The sequence below is a fragment of the Mastacembelus armatus genome, chromosome 19 (genome assembly GCF_900324485.2).
Source record: "Mastacembelus armatus chromosome 19, fMasArm1.2, whole genome shotgun sequence".
In the NCBI taxonomy this organism is placed as follows: Eukaryota; Metazoa; Chordata; class Actinopteri; order Synbranchiformes; family Mastacembelidae; genus Mastacembelus; species Mastacembelus armatus.
The window spans coordinates 13,583,879-13,601,745 of NC_046651.1; the positions used below are offsets into that span (position 1 = coordinate 13,583,879).

A 17,867-nucleotide genomic window follows, 5' to 3' on the forward strand; every position below is an offset into this window, starting at 1 on the left:
GTGAGCATATGTTCACCTTTCAGAAAGGGAAGCAATGCAATGCCATGATTAGAAGCTTAGAATGTGTGAAAACTGCACAAAGGATTTCATCAGAGGAATGACGAAAGCCTGTTCAAAACTTTGGAGGACTACTCAAGCAACTTTTTTTTGAATGGCTCAACCAGCTGGAGTCCAGACTTTGTCAAGACATGACCGCGCCTGGACCAACAACATTTTTTAGAAATAGGTGTCTAGACCAGCCATCCTTTTTCCTCCACTGTTCGTCACCTGTGTCTGGGCTCTTTTGGTATGAATCCCCCCCTCACCCCTCTCATATGCTCGTTCTGCGGTTAATTCCGTCCATGCTACTAGGATGGTCAATGTAGAGCAGGTGTGGATTTTATACAGTCATCCCCCAAGGGGGGCAATGAGAATATTGGATGGTGATTCAAAGCTTTGCATTAATAAGCAATGGAAACTAACCACAGCATTAAGTGATGGAAACCATTAAACTGCCTTGTAAGATTTTTTATGCTCTTTTTCCATACTGTTGGGAGTCTTTTTTTTCTTCATGCATATCTAAAAGCCAGGATGGCATTCCACATTATAGCACAGTATTCAATTAGAAGCCTTGTTTTTCCCTTCTGAAATGAATAGCTCCACTCACAGTCTGTGGTTAAGTCCACACACCAGAACAATTTTCTACTACAGCGCTTGCATTTGAACACTCTCTCCTTGACAACAGGAGTGTAAAAGCAAAACCTTAATACACCCATTTCAAATCAAACCCAGCTCTCTGATAGTTTAACAATGTGCTACAGATATTCATTCATTCTCTAAAGGCTTTAAAATATAAGAAGTCTTTCCCTCTCAAACATCACAGAAACAGATTTAATAGATTTGATTTACATCTATATCCTAATTTTAGTCCAGTCTTCTATGAGAGTGGAGCTGCAAAGAATAAAACCTCTACCACTGGCAGCAGGGAGAAGTTACAGTACAGTAGGGCTGTGGATGCCTCTGTGTGTGCTGTAATGTGGTCTAGCTATGCCAGCATGCTGAGAAAATATGTGACTTTTCATCTCTGAGATGCAGGGAGATGCAAAGCAGCTGCTAGTCTGCCCGGCAGCTTGAGGGAAGAGGGCTGTCTGCATTTGCCAAGTTACAAACCAGTGACTTCAAGGAGTTGTTATTAGAGTCCTCTGCCATATGGATGGAGGGGATTTGGAACCGAAAGCTACAGAACGATCGTTGAGTTATGACCCTGCTCAGGTCTAATGACTTTCAATTGGTCTTTTTTAAGAAAATTGGATTAGTCTGATTGTGGGAGTCTTTTGCCAAAGGTATTCCAAATGTGTTGCTAAACTGCCTTTGCGTCAAAGCTTTTGCCTTCGCTACTTCCGCCACTAAATATGAGAATTCTTTTCAGTCGAGAAAATAAGTAAGTCTTGGCCAACTAGTGCTGGAAATGAAAAGCTCAGTCAAAGTTGTTAAAAGACACAGTAGGATGGCACCACTGTTTGCAGCATGACATATTTTCATTGTGCCCTTTAAAGCCATTATGAGTCACTATCAAAATGGTTCAATGTGTTTTATTATGGTAAAGTGATTTGATTAAGGTTTAACTATAGGCTTAGGGAAATATTATGTTTTAAGTTTTTAAAGAGTAACGTTACTGTCTGGTGAAGTTAAGGGTGCTCTGTTGCCATAGCTAACGACAACATTACAATAAAGCGCATTTGGAGAAAAAAATAATTGGTCTGTTTTTTTTTTAATCTCACATGAACTTTTCCTTTGAGTCCCTAAAGTAAATATGTCTTTGACTTAAAGTAATAGATGTTTTACTTACCTTAAATATTTAGGGTTACCTTACAACAGGAGTGGGCAACTCATGTTCCTCAAGGGCCTCTGACTTGCTTGTTTTCCAGCCATCCCTGTCCTACCCACTGCTGATTACCTGGATCAGGTATGTTCAACCAATCAGAAGCTGGAAGATACCAATTCACTTTTTCTTCCCCCAGTCCAGCTTTATCTGAGATGGTATCTTCCAGCTTCTGATTGGCTGAACACACCTGACACAGGTAACAAGCAGCGGTTAAGACAGGGGTAGTTAAACACAAGCAGGGCAGTGGCCCTTGAGGAACATGGGTTGCCCACTCCTGCTCTACTCATTTAAACAGCATCATAAAAACATAAATATTATGAGGCTAAATGTGTTAACTTATTAATAGGATTTTCAATGTTACATAGCACAGTGCACACTAATTGCTAGCTAATGCTTATTAGTTTAAGTTAAATGCTTAGCTTGTTTGCTTGTTGTTACCAGTGTTTTTCATTAACATTAAATTAGACACCTGCTTCTCAGGCGTTAACAGAAGAACCAATTAGATACCTAGTTACCTCTCAAACTATAGGGGCCATAACACTACACCACTCTAGCAAAGGCATAATACAAAGTTTAGTTAATTTATTTGTTATCTGTAAATTTGTTATCTGTAAAACTGAAATACAACAAATGAAAGGCGGATCTTCTTATTTGTGGCTCAGTGTCGTATTTGGGTAAAGACATTCTTGAAATTGGAAAAAGCAACTGACACTAACACTTTCTTTGTGAAACCACAAAGTCCTTTCATGCACAAGCCTAACAGTTATTCAAGGTTTGTATTCAAGGTCCGACTTGTTCAGAATTTAACCAAGTCACAACTTATTTTCAACGCTTTCAACTCTCAGGTTAAATCTTTTGGGAGCTACATCTCAAAAAGGTGCAGGCTTATTGGAGGCATTTCTGCTTTAAAGACTCACCAGTGGCTCCACTTCAGGACACTTATCTTCTCGTGTTTTAAAACTATAATCTACCTTAGTCAATGGGATGTATTTCAAAAGATGGAGAAAAAAATGCAATGAGTCCTCTATCAATTCAATTACTATTTTTCATCCTGCCAGCTAAGGCCTTTCATTACCTTGCTCAGTGGGGTATATAGTCCCTACCCTCTCAGGGATTGTGTGTTATTGCCCACAGTGAAGGCAGACTGTAAATGTGTATGACATATATTTGCCAATACAGATTTAAAAATATGCCTTCATTGATTATCACCTTGTCAATGTTGATTAAATCCTTCAGAAGGTTTAAAGATGTGCAACCACAGATGATGGCAATGCGCCCGTGCACCCCTTGCACCAGCACCATCCCTCCTCTCCTAAGCAGCTCTCTCATCTGCACTGGGAAGCTTTTCACATGAAGTTCATTACATCCCCTCTCCCTGCTCACCTCTCAATGCTGCTCTTTGTCCACCATAATCTCGGGATCCTTCAGAACTGCTAGCTTGAGTTTCACATTGGGGAGTATCTCAATGAGTCTGGAAAGCATTTCAAAGGCAAGGGGCCGCTATATCATCCAAGCATGGTCCTCATGTCCTGAGCTTATCTTGACCTGGAGTCAAGTTGGCCACATGCTGCAACTGAATAGCTCCACACCATATCCTCATGTTCTTTTAACCAATTTGTCTCTGTTGGTAAAGTTAAGAGAAACAGACACTGTGCTCTATAAAGGCACGTGTTTGTGAAACTGTAAATTTATCTAATACATCTCCTAGACACTGCCAAAGCCCTATCAAAGAGGAATAAGGAAGCTCATAAACTGAGATGATGTAGGAAGGAAACAAGTGTAACAAACTATAAAAACAGCATTTCAATCTGGACCACTTGGTTTCCATTCACAATAATCCAGGAATGGCTCTGGTGTGATAAAATCCTAACAACTTCCGCACTCTACAAGATAAGCTTGCTATGCACTTACAAGATAGGAAGTGATCTGGGATATCAGTCTTTCAAAGCAGGCCAGCAAAGCCAAGTGAGCTTCAGTGATGTGCCGGTCAGTGGCTTTTAATCCTCACACTGCCCTCCTTTCTTCAACCTTTTTTTTTTTTTTTTTTTTTTTTATAAAGAACTTACCTGTCCACTTCAAAAGGAAACTCAGATTAGTCTTTGATCCACCTAAGCTCTTTATTACTGTATATGGAATATGTTAAGATTTTAGCCCAACAATGAATCACCTGTTTTGTGTAAATGTATGCTGCTCATAACCTGCTCCGCTATTCAATGTTGGCATTAACATAAGACAAAGTGGCCGCCCGGATATGTGAGTGGTTCCTTAGCGGTGCATATCTAGAGCTGAGGATGATTGCTGAGATAAGCAGGAAAAAGAAAGAAAGCTGAGGAGAGAAGAGACACTTATTTGGCGCCATCGCTGGATCAGAAACTTCAATGAAACAATCCACGACACGAAGCTATGTGCAAAATACCCATGGTCAGAAAACCCATCCACATTTTATAATCCAAATCCTGGACATGAATGGATCCGTTTCAGAAATCATACCATAAGCAGACAATGGACTTTAAATCTATTTGAATTATTTATTTTAGTCCCATCAAAAGAAAATAAATGGCACATACAGTGACTAAAATATAATACTTTTGCTCCTATTTAAAAAAATTAATAAAACAAAACATTAAATTAAGAGCATAGCTAAGACATTAGGGTGTTATTACAACCTGCACAGACATATTCTGTGTCAGGACACACAAGGATGGGTTTGTAATAGATTTTCTCAGTCAATCTAATAAAACAAATCTGAATGAGGCATCAGGATAAAGGAATTTTTTCTTTTTTTGTGGCTTATCTTTCTGGTTTTAAGGCAGCATTCATGGTTCTTAAAGCACACTTTAAGCTACAGGTTACAAACTAAACATTAGCTGAAAGAATAACAAAATACAAAAAAATGTTGCAAAGAAATACTGTACAGTAAAAGTTGGCAATGAAATTGCTGAAGTGTAGGCAGGCTAAACAGTAATAGGCATGTGCTGAACAAAAGCAATGGTCTAATTGTTGCTCTGTTTTGCTGACTCTGCAATTATAACTTATTGTCTTGAACAGTGAATCATCCAGCTTTTGTCTGCGTCCACTGATGCCAAACAAGCAGTAGTTAAAGGGTATATTTATCCTTCATCAATTGATAGAGTGTTTTTTTAAACTCAGGATACACCAAGTATTTGAAGGCCTGGTTGCTTCCAACCATAAATTTTACAGCTAAACATATAATTTGGTTCCTGCTGATGGACTGGTGATGTCACAGAAACTGTAACCGTTTACTGACAGGGGTCGTGAAGTCTGTGAGAGCCGAGCTGATTAAAGGGGGATTCTGTCAGTTTCTACACATCAAAGGCGGTTTACAGGTTTCGGGGAGTAACTGCTGTACACATGACACAAAAGTTGTATCAATCCTGTGGCTTTATGTTCAAAAGTGACTACAATTTTAAAAGTGAAAGAAAAACCTGAAAGAAGTGAACTGTCAGTGGTTGAGATGCATTGTTGGTAATGTATTTACCAGATTTAGACAAAGAAAAATGCAACTTTAAAGGAATCTCATAAAAAAATGTGTACATTTGTAGTTTTTACACAACACTGCTCCAATGTTTACAAAGGTGAATACAAAGACACCTTCAAAATAAAATAAAACTGACAAAAAAAATCCTAACATACTGTACTGTTAGTACCTGTATCATGACACAATTTACAAAAGAATGCAAAAAGAAACAGGTACTGTTGCTATGCTGTAACAAAAAAAAACTCCGATCAAGACCAACACTTATCTCAAAAACACCCACTGGGACCAGCTTCATTACAAACTCAAGGAAACAGTACTTTTAAAATAACAGCCTTCGTATATACACAAGGAATCTTCTCAAAAATTAGAAACCTCAACTGGAACAAATGCTTGGCCACTGATGTCAGCTGTGCGGACAAGAAAACAACAGAAAATATCAGGTCTCGCAACAGCAAACAGTTGTGACATACAGCCAAAATTACTGGTTGACAAAAGTGGAATCAGCTTTTCTCCTCCATAACAACACTCAAACTTTTCTCTTGTTACAACTAAAGTTTTAAAAGACTGTTACTGAAAAAAAGCAATAAAAAGAAGTCTGAAATATCAACTCGTAATAAAAAGCATCATTCTGCTAAAACCTAACATTAAAAACATCACCAGTAAGTTTGGAGAAAAAAAAGCAGTGGCACAAAGAGAAGAGGATGTGCACACATTTGTAATAGAGGGATAAATATAGAAGGCAATGTAAATGTCTATTCTGAAAAGCACAGTACTGTTTTGGTGCATTCACAGTAAACCTCTCTCAGATGAACTCCCCTCTGAAAGGAAGTGATTGAATGCTTTGCTGTTGCCAGCGGCAGCGCAGACTGGCCAGCGGCGTGTCCCCCGGGTTTCCAAACTCGGAGAAGCCCAGCTGGTTGAGGATGTCATAAACTCCAGCTCTGGCAGCCACCTAACACAGAAACACGCAAAATATTAATGAACATGCATCACAGCTAGCCAGGCAGAATTTTTTATTTGTCCATCGTGACCACACATACCTTCATTTTTTCAGAGTGAAAGTATGTTACAGTATCTGATGTGCAGGAGGAACAATACTAAGTACAGTGGGACTGAAAGGAAGTCATATTCAAATTCTTCACTTAATATGAACACCACAATGTAAAAATGCAATACTGTAAGCACAGTTCCAATTTACCTAAAGGGACTTTTATGCATTAGGTTTAGTTGAATGTGAAAACAGCTGAATAATGTCTTCTGTGGCATTGGATGCCGCTGTCTGAAGTATAAAGTCTTCTGGGTCATTTGATGAGTTGAATGGTATTATGGGAAGCACTGCAGAATAGAACATCACTGTTTCAAGGAGCTTATATATAACAAGCGTTGGGTTGCAATCATTTTTAATTCTGTCTCTTCTAAGTTTTAAACTTTATGAATTAAAGCACTAAATTGCAGGAGTCCTCTTTAAGAAAAATGCCTAACTAGTAAATATAAAGTCTCAAAAGAAAATAATCATTTTCATCAGTGATTAAACACTGCATTGAGGATGAAATAAAAAACTACATCATCCCACAGCAGGAGGCCCATATAAATATTCTTCAATGGTTCTTGTGCAAGTACATACACCGTCAAAACACAGTGTTTGCACTACGCAGTGATTATAAGCTACTGAAGGTGTGGCTGTGGCTCAGCAGGTAGAACAGCTCGTCCACCAATCGCAGAACTGGCGGTTTGACTTCTGCCTCTTCCTGCCCAGGTGCTGGGGTGTCATTGAGCAAGACACTGAACTCCAACTTGCTCCTGATGATCTTGCATGTTCGCTTTCTGTCCTTAGTGTGTGAGTGAACGGGTGAATAAAACATACCTTGTAAAATGCTTGTGATGTCTTACTCACAAATTTTAAAAACCATCAACCTCATTATTGTCCTTGAGTACAGTAATGGTGACTGCCTTGGTGCAACAGCACAGTCTCCATTATTCAGCTTCTGTGACTCATTACTGAATGATTGAAAAATGAGGGGAACATGGTGAGATTTCTCTTGGGAGAGAGTTCAGTGTCCGTGTTAAGCAGCAGGTCACGCTGACTCAACGTCTGCTGTGGCTGTCAAACTGCAGGTCTGATGGGAAACACTACGGACAACCAGAAACATCTGGTCATAAAGCCAAACAGTACAAACAAACACAAGCAAACCCAGCAGACACAGACTCCCCGCAAAAACTTGACTGAATACCCCATTATAAGTGTCACAGCTTGCCCAGTTTACTCTAAAGGAGACACAACTGTGCTGCACTCTGATGTTCAGACACCATATATAAAATTAGAGAATGCAAAAGTCAAATGTAAACGTATCATTTGTCAAATGTATTCATTTGTAGTGTCGAGTTTCACATTAAAACCCATTTATTTTAGAATTTCAGTTAATGTTTAAGGGGAACAAGACTATGAGAAGTTCCAGCAGCTTGCAACCTCAACCTGGACTTGACACAAGACTCAGCTAAACCACAGCTGTTAGCTAATTAAGATAACTCTAGAAGACGCTGAGGCAATGACTCAGTGGAGGTAACATGCCCTAAAACACAATCAACCCAATATAACCTCTCCCTCAGCTCCTCAAGCGGTCAATGAATCTGCAAAGTTTGGGGTGCAGAGGAATGTGCAAGAGAAATGTTTAAATGTCTGGGTAGATTAAGGCATCATTTGTGGAAACATAGCTAAAAACTAAAGAAAAATGAAAAATTAGACTGTGGTTATGTCCTTGAGGCTGTGAGGTAATCCTGAATAAAGTGCTGTTGGGGATACTTTTAAAAATGCATTGTCAGGTTAAATGCTGAGGACAACATACTTTAACAATGAACAGGAATAATCACATTAAGATATCATGAAACAATGATTATAGCTTAGCTGACCAGTTCTGTGCAGAAATAAACACAGGGCACCACATACAGTGGTCTAGATTACCTACTGGCTGACCATGCAAAATCAAGTCTTACAACACATATAGAAAGGTAAGACTTCTGCTCTGTATGGTCAACACTGGCTCAAATTTTTCTGAATGTACTGAGCAGTTTCACTCTGCAAAAATGATGATGCAGCTTCTATTGTCCAACAGTAATGTACTGATGTATCTTTCGCCCCGAACATGTTTGTGTTTTGTGTACTCCTGAACAGCTGGCAGTTCAACCACTCTGTGCACTCTTTGGCAGGAACACATGAGTGGGTGCAGCGGAACCATTAGTCAGTGGATAGGACTCCAAGGAGAAACTCTGAATCTGTGCAGTTAACCAGGGAAATTGACCTGACTCATCTACCCCACAGTCCAGCTGTCTAAACGTTACGTGTAAAAAAAATGTGAAACACTGAAATGTCGGGTTATTTGTGAGTTTGATTTCCCCATGAGCAGATGGATCGGCTCTATCAAGGATTTCAAGAGGATGCTGGGGGGCTGAGATGGAGCCAATCAAGTGACTGCATGAGATCTTTTTGGGAAGGAAATGAGAAGGTTGACATTTAGTTCAACTCTTCATTTTTTTAACCCCCAACACTCACCCCATCTTTAAAGATTGCTCCTGAGGCGGATTCACAGCTGTTAGAGTAAAAGGGATTTTGGTGCTGACACAGAGGCATAAAAAATTCTGAAGTAACCTGCCACACCAACCCTGCAGTAAAATATACTTCACCTTATATACAGTAAATAAAAAAAAAAAAAGAGTTGGCAAGTCTGGCAGGTTCTCATGGCATCCCAGTGTGTGATGGTATTGTGGAAATAACAGCTAAAGATGACAGTTTTACACCGTAAAACAAAGAAATATATCAAAGCAGATCTAATCTTAGAAATGTACATTGCTGCATCTTTTCCTCTCTGTTGAATTCTGTTTGGAAGTGATCCTGAAGTTGCCGGGTGGTGACAGGCTTACTGGGTGACTGTAAGCAAAGCTACTGGAGAGATGTCTTTCATGTCAGACTGAAGACATACACTGAAGACAGACGGCAATACTAATTAGGCGTCTGGAGCGCCGGGAGGAGCAAAACAGTGCGGAGGTACTGGCACTTGATTCTCCTACAGTCGGCTGTCTCAAAGGGCTGCACATACTGGATCTGTGCAGGGGGACAGGGAGACCTCTGTGCCACACATCAAAACAGCTGGAGTGACTGATAGGGTACCTCTCCTGCAGGCATCTATGGTATGCCCTGTACACAAGTCCTGCCATTGTGTAAAGCTACATGTTTTGGATTAGCAAACATGATGTTTCTCCATCCGACTACATGGGTCAGTGATGCACATGCACACACGGTCAGTAAGAACTATTTAATTCAGACAGTATTTAAAAAAAAACGCTTTCACTATGGAAAATGTTCAAACCAATATACATGTGGTATATTGGTTTGAACATTCACTGTTTTGTGGCAATAAGCATCTTGGATCCTGCAGTGGCACGACACCAAACCATGCTTCTGCAGTTCAAACAAACTGCAAGCATAACAACAGTAAGAAGCAAGAGCACAGAACAGATCAGAGGATACATATATGCTGACAGACTGCTGACCTGCATGACTGGGAATACAGCGCCACTGCTTTAAACTGAGGCAGAAATCAAATCAGTCCATATGTGCACGCGTACATGCACGCACACACATGCGCGCGCACACACACACACACGCACACACACACACACACACACACACACATACACAGTCAGTGTAGGACAGACTGTGCTGCTCAGATCTGGCTGGCTGTGTAATGGTGGCTTCAAATACATAACCAGTGATGACCATGATGCCTGACTACTGCCCCTGGCATTGCAGTATGTCAATAATAATCCTTCCACTCTCACTGGTGATAGGATAACGATTATGCCTTTGGGTTGGTTGGGTTAGACTGGCTGGGCTGCTGCCAGATTCTTCTATAAATGGGTCAGTCTACAGGACAATATTGATGGGAGTGGGGGAATAATGCATCACATATATCACTGGACTTTCCTGCACAATTTGCCTTTGACTATTGTTGGTGTGGTTACTTAAGGGATTACTCTTTTTAATGAAGGTTTCATGAACAGAAAATTGATCCTGGAGGAAGGATTTGAAAGGCTGAAGCATTTTCACTTTAACATCACTCAGTGATGGCAACACAGCAGAGTAAAATGTGCATCACATACACAAAACAACACAGAAAATAACATAACATAAGTGGAGGGTCGAATGTCTATGTAATTTATATGACTGTAAGTTTCATGTAGGCTCAGAAATCAATCAGACACAAGATCTATTTAAGAGAACAGCTAGTCCTAACCATAATGTCAAAGAGAATGGTTGCTACAGCAACCGTCTCACCTCACGGAGTCTGACTGGCTCAAATCAATTTAGGGCTTTTGTAGGTATAAATTATTTTAATGGTAAGTTTGACGACATCTTTTTGGGCTCAACAGTGCTGTGTTGTGTGTTTTGTTAATTTTGGAGTGCACTACAGATTTCTTTCTCCAAACAAGCTACTATGTTACAAAGAACTGAAATAAGGATCAGAATATGTCGGTGAATGAGAACGTTCTGATTCTGATGTCATAGTAATTTACAGAAACCTTTCATTTTGTCATTATGGGCAACTGAGATTAGACTGATGAGCAAAAATGTCACATTTAAATATTTCACATTAAATCTTCAACACAACAAAATGTGCACAAAGTGCACAGAGACAGAACTGAAGTATACAGAAAGAAATGACTGATTAGGTTGTGGCTGTAGACATAAGCCTACATTGACATTAATTCTGACTATAAAAACCATTTGATAAATGGTGCTGCCATCTGAGTGATATTTGCCAGTGCAGCTGATAGATGGCTGTAATATACCAGCACCATTACCCTTTTTCCCAGTGATCCTTTCCAGTGGCCATAGCAGTGGATGGTGACTGAGACATCTGAAAGACATGCTGGGTCATTTTGTCCTGCTCAGACATGGCCAGATGTTCTAGGAGGTACAGACGGGTCGACAAAATTTTGTAGGTGAAGTACAACATAAACACCTCCTTTGTTGATAAAGCTGCTCATGACTGATTATTGTTTCTCATACTAAAAACTGTTTCAAGTCAGAAAAGATAAGATGAACACTAAAATGGCAGAAAGATTGTAAGAATTGTAAGGACGTTTGCACTTTGTGTTTTATCAAGGCTAAACAAGCCCAGAGGTAAGAGGTGTGAATTTACAGCTGTACACCAACATGCTGGATATGGCTGACACAATTTAAAAGGCAGAATAATCACAATCTATATTTCTAAAATAGCAATGAATCAAATGACTGTGAAAACAATAGCACAATGGGAAACAAATCACTTGTGGTAATGAACCTACAGATAATTATCACCTTGAGTTGCAGCTCCATTTGGCTTTATGGAGCTTTGCAGTGAGTCTCAGCTCACTGTTTTGTTGTCTGGCCCACAGCTTAAACTTTTTGGTTCACTCTCACCTCTCGGGATAGTTTTTCAGCCACAGCAGGCAGCTGTCTTTCAGCAATAAAAAAAATATCTAAAACCCCACTGTACACTACCTGCTGAGCACCAAACAACTGTATCTGTTGGTTGTTTGGTGCTCAGCTAGCAGGTGAGCACAGTGGATATTTCCCCCAAGAGCAATTAGAGGCCAAAAACAGAGTTAAAACCCACTCGCCAGGCGTCCATAAACACAACATTAAATGAATGCTCATTTTGTTCCGTAGCAACTTTATGTGGTTGTAATTGTCCCAGTCCTGGGACCAGAACACACTGCTGTGAAAATTTGTGAGTTTTCACAACAAAAGCAGCTTTAGTTGGAAAGAAGAACAAAGGAAATGAAAGATATACCAGCAAAACAAAAGGATGAGAAAATACAGAAATAATATGGAGATAACACTTATGTGATAATGAAAGGGCTGTTGCCTGCTCTATAGCAGAGTTCCTGACATCTGTGTGCATGCATGTATTTTCTCATGGCATAACTGGGCCATTACAGTCACTCTGATGAACCACATATATTTGCTATTCATAACAGGAAGAATATGCACCGATTGACCATGCATATTTCAGTGACAATTGTTTTCACAGCAATTGTTCCAGGCTGTTTTGGAATTCCGCCTTTTTTTCCTCTGAGTTTATTCCACCTCAATAAAGACAAAGAAGGAAGAGATTTTCACTCAGTGATTTGGCTGTGTTTCTTTGGGACATCTGCTCACAAATAAGAACAGCAAATGGATGCAAAGTCTAAAGCATGACCAAGGCTTGGTCTAAGGGTTAGGGTCAAGGTTCAAGGTCAAGGTTAGGGTAAAGATTGAGGTTAGGCATTTAGTTGTGAGGGTTAAGTTTAGTGTAAAGGGATAAGCACTGTATTATGTCAATGACTTTCCTCACAACTATAGGAAGACTAATGTGTGTGTGTGTGTGTGTGTGTGTGTGTGTGTGTGTGTGTGTGTGTGTGTGTGTGTGTGTGTTGGGCACCACTTACAGACTACTCATTTGTTTGGAATGCACATAAATTCTCGGCTTTACTGTAGGGGCACAGCTGGCCAAACGATTAATATACCAACAAAAACACGGAGCTGAGACATTATGAACTTCATTGTGTGAAGAACTAGGCTGCAATAGAACCAGAACCAGCTTGTAAATTCCTGGAGGAAAATCCAAATGAAACTTTGGTAACCAGTTCACAATGTGCACAAACTTGAGTGTGAGAAAAAAAAAAAGAAAAAAAAAAAAGCTTGTCGCTCCATTTCTGTTTTTTTTTTTTTTTTCATCCACCAGGCCACTGACACAAAATACTGGGCATAATTAAAGATTTGTTACTATTCCACCATTTTACTGAAGCTCTGAGCATATCCAGCATGTGTAAAACAGCAAAGGGAGAGAGAGTAAAAAAAAGTCTCAGGACACCAGCAGACTTTTTTACTACAGCATGAATCTAACCTGCAGATGGCTCAGCTGGCAGAGCTTTTCTGATACGTTTTAAAGGGCAGTCCAAGGAAAGACTCATTATCAGCAGCTTTAACTTGACATTTCTATCTGGCACAGTTTTAATTTTGAAACAAGCCAATTCATAAAGTGGTTTAATTAAAGACATTTGCTGTTGTAGTCTGGCTAGTTAGCAATCACACTCCCTCATGTTTGTATGTATAAAACGCATCTGGATGCAAATACGGTAGCAAAAAGGAGAAAAGCACCAGAGATCCTGTACCTGTTCCATCCAGAGTGTGAAGGAGCGCTGCCAGGAGTTTTTCTTCTCCAGATGCAGGTATGTGTTGAAGAGGATGAGGTAAATGTAGCGCTCCAGGTACTGCAGGCTCCTCAGCAGCAGCTGCTGACACTCCTTCTCTGTCTTACCGGTTTTGATCTGAGGTCAGAGGTAGACAAAGCTGTGTTGGTATCAAGTGAACTCAACAAACGCATCTGTCTTTCAATTAGAACAAAAACTAACATTTTCACATTTGTACAGTATCAAAGGTTGGGCAGGTGTATTAGCTGTCTCCCTTCCCTCCTCTATGCAGATTACTTTTTATTAGTTACGTCTTTAACCTGCTTTGATAAAAACAGTTCCAACAACAATTCCATTACATGTTCTTGCACACATTCTCTTGCCACTTCTTTGACAGGGCTGCATAATAATGACAATATATCTAATCTAATCTTAATCTAATCTATATCTTACTGAACTAACACAAAATTAACACCATTAAAATGAACAAAATTTGCTTTGATTCATTTAAGTGCAGTAATTCACAAAAAACAAAAAGATTCGCGGGACCCAATCAAAAGCAAATCACTTGTTCATGACCTAACCCTCCAGCATATTTCACTGACATTTGTTGATCCTAATAAACAAATGTGTAAACTAATCCAACAGCAGGTAATGACACATAAAATTCCATATTAACCAAAATTAAATCAGAAATAAATAAAACATACACGCATCATATTGTGTGACACAATTTTAACATTTCTTATTTTGGAGCTAATTGTAGAGTGACAAGCAGCAGCCAAGCACATGTGTGCTGACCCCGACAACCACTAAGACCAGATCTGCTATATTTACCTCACCCGCCGCCACGAATGTTAGTTCTTCTTAGTACCAATATAACATTGTTCATCTTACTCTCCCTCAGACCATCAGGGTATGACCCAGTGAGTCTTGAATCAACAGCTCTGACTAACCCAGTTTATTACACGGGGCAATATACGTTGTATGAACTCAGATAAATGTAGGAAAACCTCAAGAGTAACAATTGTTGAAATCAATTTGCCTCTATCCTGCTCATGTATTCCTCTACCTAACCTTGCAAAAAGATAAAAAACTATCTTAGATTTAAAAGAACATTCAACAGCTTCTGATTTCAACAGTGCGGGTGATCGTGTTTATCTGGCCAGAGAGGCAAGATACTTCTAGACAACTTCAAGCTGTGCGTTTTATGAGTGACACAGTGTTAGAAAAGAAAAACAACTTGCTCCACAGGAAGACCATCCTGCCTTACTGAGCTTCTTCATCCCATCTCACCTTGTGTCTGCTTCAGAAACTCTTTGACCGATAACACTTTTACATTTGAATGTTCAGTTTGTAAGCTGTACCCACAGTACACATTAGTATTTACAAATGAGCTGTTGGATCCCTGTGTGTCCAAAGACCCTTACCCTCCACAGTTTTATCCAGAAATATTATAGCTACATGGTTATTCAAGATAATAAGATACTAGCACTCTCAGAGTTTATCTGAGCATGAAGAAAACCCTTCGCAAGCCAACCTACACTATATGAAATACCATTTTAGATAAAAGTTTTTCCAAAGCAGAACTCTGAAGCTCTGTAAAAGCACTAGTACATGCCACAAAGTAATTGGGTTGCTCTCCGCTTGCTGGCTGGAAGCAGCAATGAGGTAAATGAAGACAGATTTTTACCAATGTGGCAAATCAGTGTGGAGATGTTTTCACTTTTTTCTCTTTGTTCTTCGCTGATTGCTTAGTGCCTTGAGCACTTCCAACCATCTAGTGACAAGTTCTGCCGTCCGGCCACGTGTCTGTGTTCTGGTCTGTGAGGTGTGTGCTGGATTGAATAACATGTTGATTGGGATTAAAGAGAGAGTAACAAGTGGGGACAGGGTGTTTTATAATGTAGTTCAGTGAACTGTTTGCATTGACTGCTTGCCGTCTTTGCTTTTCAAGGTAGAACAGTGCACAGGTACATTCAGGCAAACAATAGATGTGCTGCCTGTTGTCTACTAACTCACAAAGGGCACAAAGGAAGAAAGAAGGCATACACGCAACTCATTTTTCTTTTTTTTGAGCTAACGTTACATGCAGTGAACAGGGCAGGTTAATACAGATGAACCCAATCTCCCTGAACACCCTGGACCCCCAGGGGGCTTTCAGCATTTCATCTGTTAGTCTGAAAATCCACCGTGCCAATGCCTGGCAGCTGTCTGTGCACAAGTTACAGCCAAATGCTGAGCTCTCTCTCTCGGTCTCTCACATGCGCACACAGACACACACAGTAACACACATTCTCAGATCAGTTTGCAAAGATTACATAATTCACACATCTACAAGCTTTCAAACTAACTCTGTGGCCTCCATCTACCTGTCTTTATGTATTGAGCCATATGTGCAGTTGAGGGCCAGTCATGCAGAAATTCCTTCAGAAAATAAAGTATGGAAGATGTGGTAAAGAAACAGATAAATATAAAGGAGACAGCCTTGAAAGCTTTGAATTATTTTAAGGTCTAAAAGAATCATGTGCCTTGCTGATAATTTACCTCTCAGCATTTCAAAATGTTATAAGAATTTTTATTTTCTGCACTGAGAGATGGAAATCAAAGGGTTAGGGTTTGTCTTTACAGATGAGATATTTCATACATTTTAAAAGTGTCTCCTAAGTTGGTGAAGTAGAAGAGAGGAGGAAACAGTGGAGAGCATCCTCTTATCAAACCTGGCCTTTCAGAACAAATGAGGTGAATAGTCGGGCTTATCTCTCTATCAAAGGTGACAACCATCGTTCAGACAGTTGCTGGTGTGTGATAATGGATGTCCTCAGCTCTGCTTCGTCCCGACTGAGATGGGAGGCTGGCCAAACACAGAGCACATACCATTGTTGAGACACTCCATGAATGCTGGTTGACTGAGCAGAGCTCTGAGCAAGGACAATGTGAGAGAGAGAGAAATGGCTAAGAAAAAGTGGAGTCAAAGTCTGTCATCACTGCAGAAATACTCAGAGCTTTCTGTTAGATTCATGTCTGCAAAAAAACTTTAGTACGAGCACTACAGATTAGAATACATCTTACCACTTTCTGTGAAGACAAAGCACATACTGTACATAATGACTGCATCATTAAACATACCTTCTTACTCATTAAATCAATGGAATTAGACCTCACATGATGATGCATACATGAACAACAGAATAACTGATACCCTCCTGTTTGCAATTTTTAGGCCAAATTTAACTAAGAAGCTTCATAGAGTACTGAACAGGCAGACATGAAAGAGGCATCACCTAACTATTTGCAAGAAAACAAATAAGTGCATGCAAAAACTACTTTTCTTGGCTGTAAGTAAAAAAGAGGGATGGGGGAAGACAGCGATATTTTTACCGTTGCTAATATACACTAAGTAGGAAATCCACTCTACAGAAGACAGTCAGGGTTTGTACCATCATTAAACTGGGTTACCACATTTAAATGACCTGCAGCCCTGTATTGAATATGCTGTAAAATACAAAAATGGCAGCAAAACAACTCAAACTACACTCAAAATGTGGCTGTTGAGGAGAACACACTTCTTTTAATATGCTTCCAGTGGTCAAAAAAGGCACATCCAGTCAAGACCTGGGCTAATGCTGTATAGAGAAGCAAACAGTCTGAGAGCAATGTTTCCAATTTGACTCAGTGATCTGGACTTATAAGTGGATTTAGTGGTTCATGGAAATAATCCCTGCACTTTACCATGCATATTTGTTTGTGAGTCACATCAATATGGAAATAATCAGACTTATAGGACTGATGTGAACTATGCTGAATTTAAGCTTTAATTTTATTTTTTTTCTCCCTTGTCATCTCATCTTTTTTGAAGTGCTTCAGGCAATCAAGTCTATGTAATAATCTTTCTGTGGTTTGATTTGCATTGTCCAAAGATAAATGTAGTTTGCAGAAAATAAATGAATATTTTCCATGTTTACAAGAAGCACTGACAGTGCTGACATCTCATTGGCCCGTTTTCATATTTCCTTTTAACCTCTTAAAGGCAGTGAGAAGAACATCACACAGATTGAGAAATATTTTCATAATTAAGCAATTATTACATATGTCAGCTGTTTTTTTTTTTTTTACCCTAATATTCCTAATATTTGTCTGCGGTACCTAAAACAGCTGTTGTTTCCTACAGCGAATGATGCACAATTTCAGCCCTAAACACACCAGGCTCCTGATAGGCCATCAGCCTCTGAAGGACTGCTGCCAGGGCTGACCACTGTCTTTACTTTTTACTTTACTTTTCATGTTAGGTAA

The 17,867-nt window shown here is 39.6% G+C and overlaps 1 protein-coding gene across 7 annotated transcripts in view; it reads right to left on the reverse strand.

The window, feature by feature from the left end:
• Nucleotides 1-4,378: 4,378 nt before the first annotated feature.
• pald1a (phosphatase domain containing paladin 1a) overlaps nucleotides 4,379-17,867 on the reverse strand; it is a 39,596-nt gene continuing 26,107 nt past the window's right edge. For 5 of the 7 annotated variants that reach the window (XM_026315449.1, XM_026315451.1, XM_026315450.2 and 2 more), the window contains exons 19-20: nucleotides 13,557-13,712; nucleotides 6,166-6,315 (exon numbers count right to left, since the gene is read on the reverse strand). In XM_026315449.1, coding sequence (XP_026171234.1) covers nucleotides 6,166-6,315; nucleotides 13,557-13,712 — 306 coding nt within the window. Of the gene's footprint in view, nucleotides 6,316-13,556; nucleotides 13,713-15,131; nucleotides 16,496-17,867 lie in introns of those variants that run through there. The other 2 variants (XM_026315446.2, XM_026315452.2) reach the window with 2 other exon arrangements.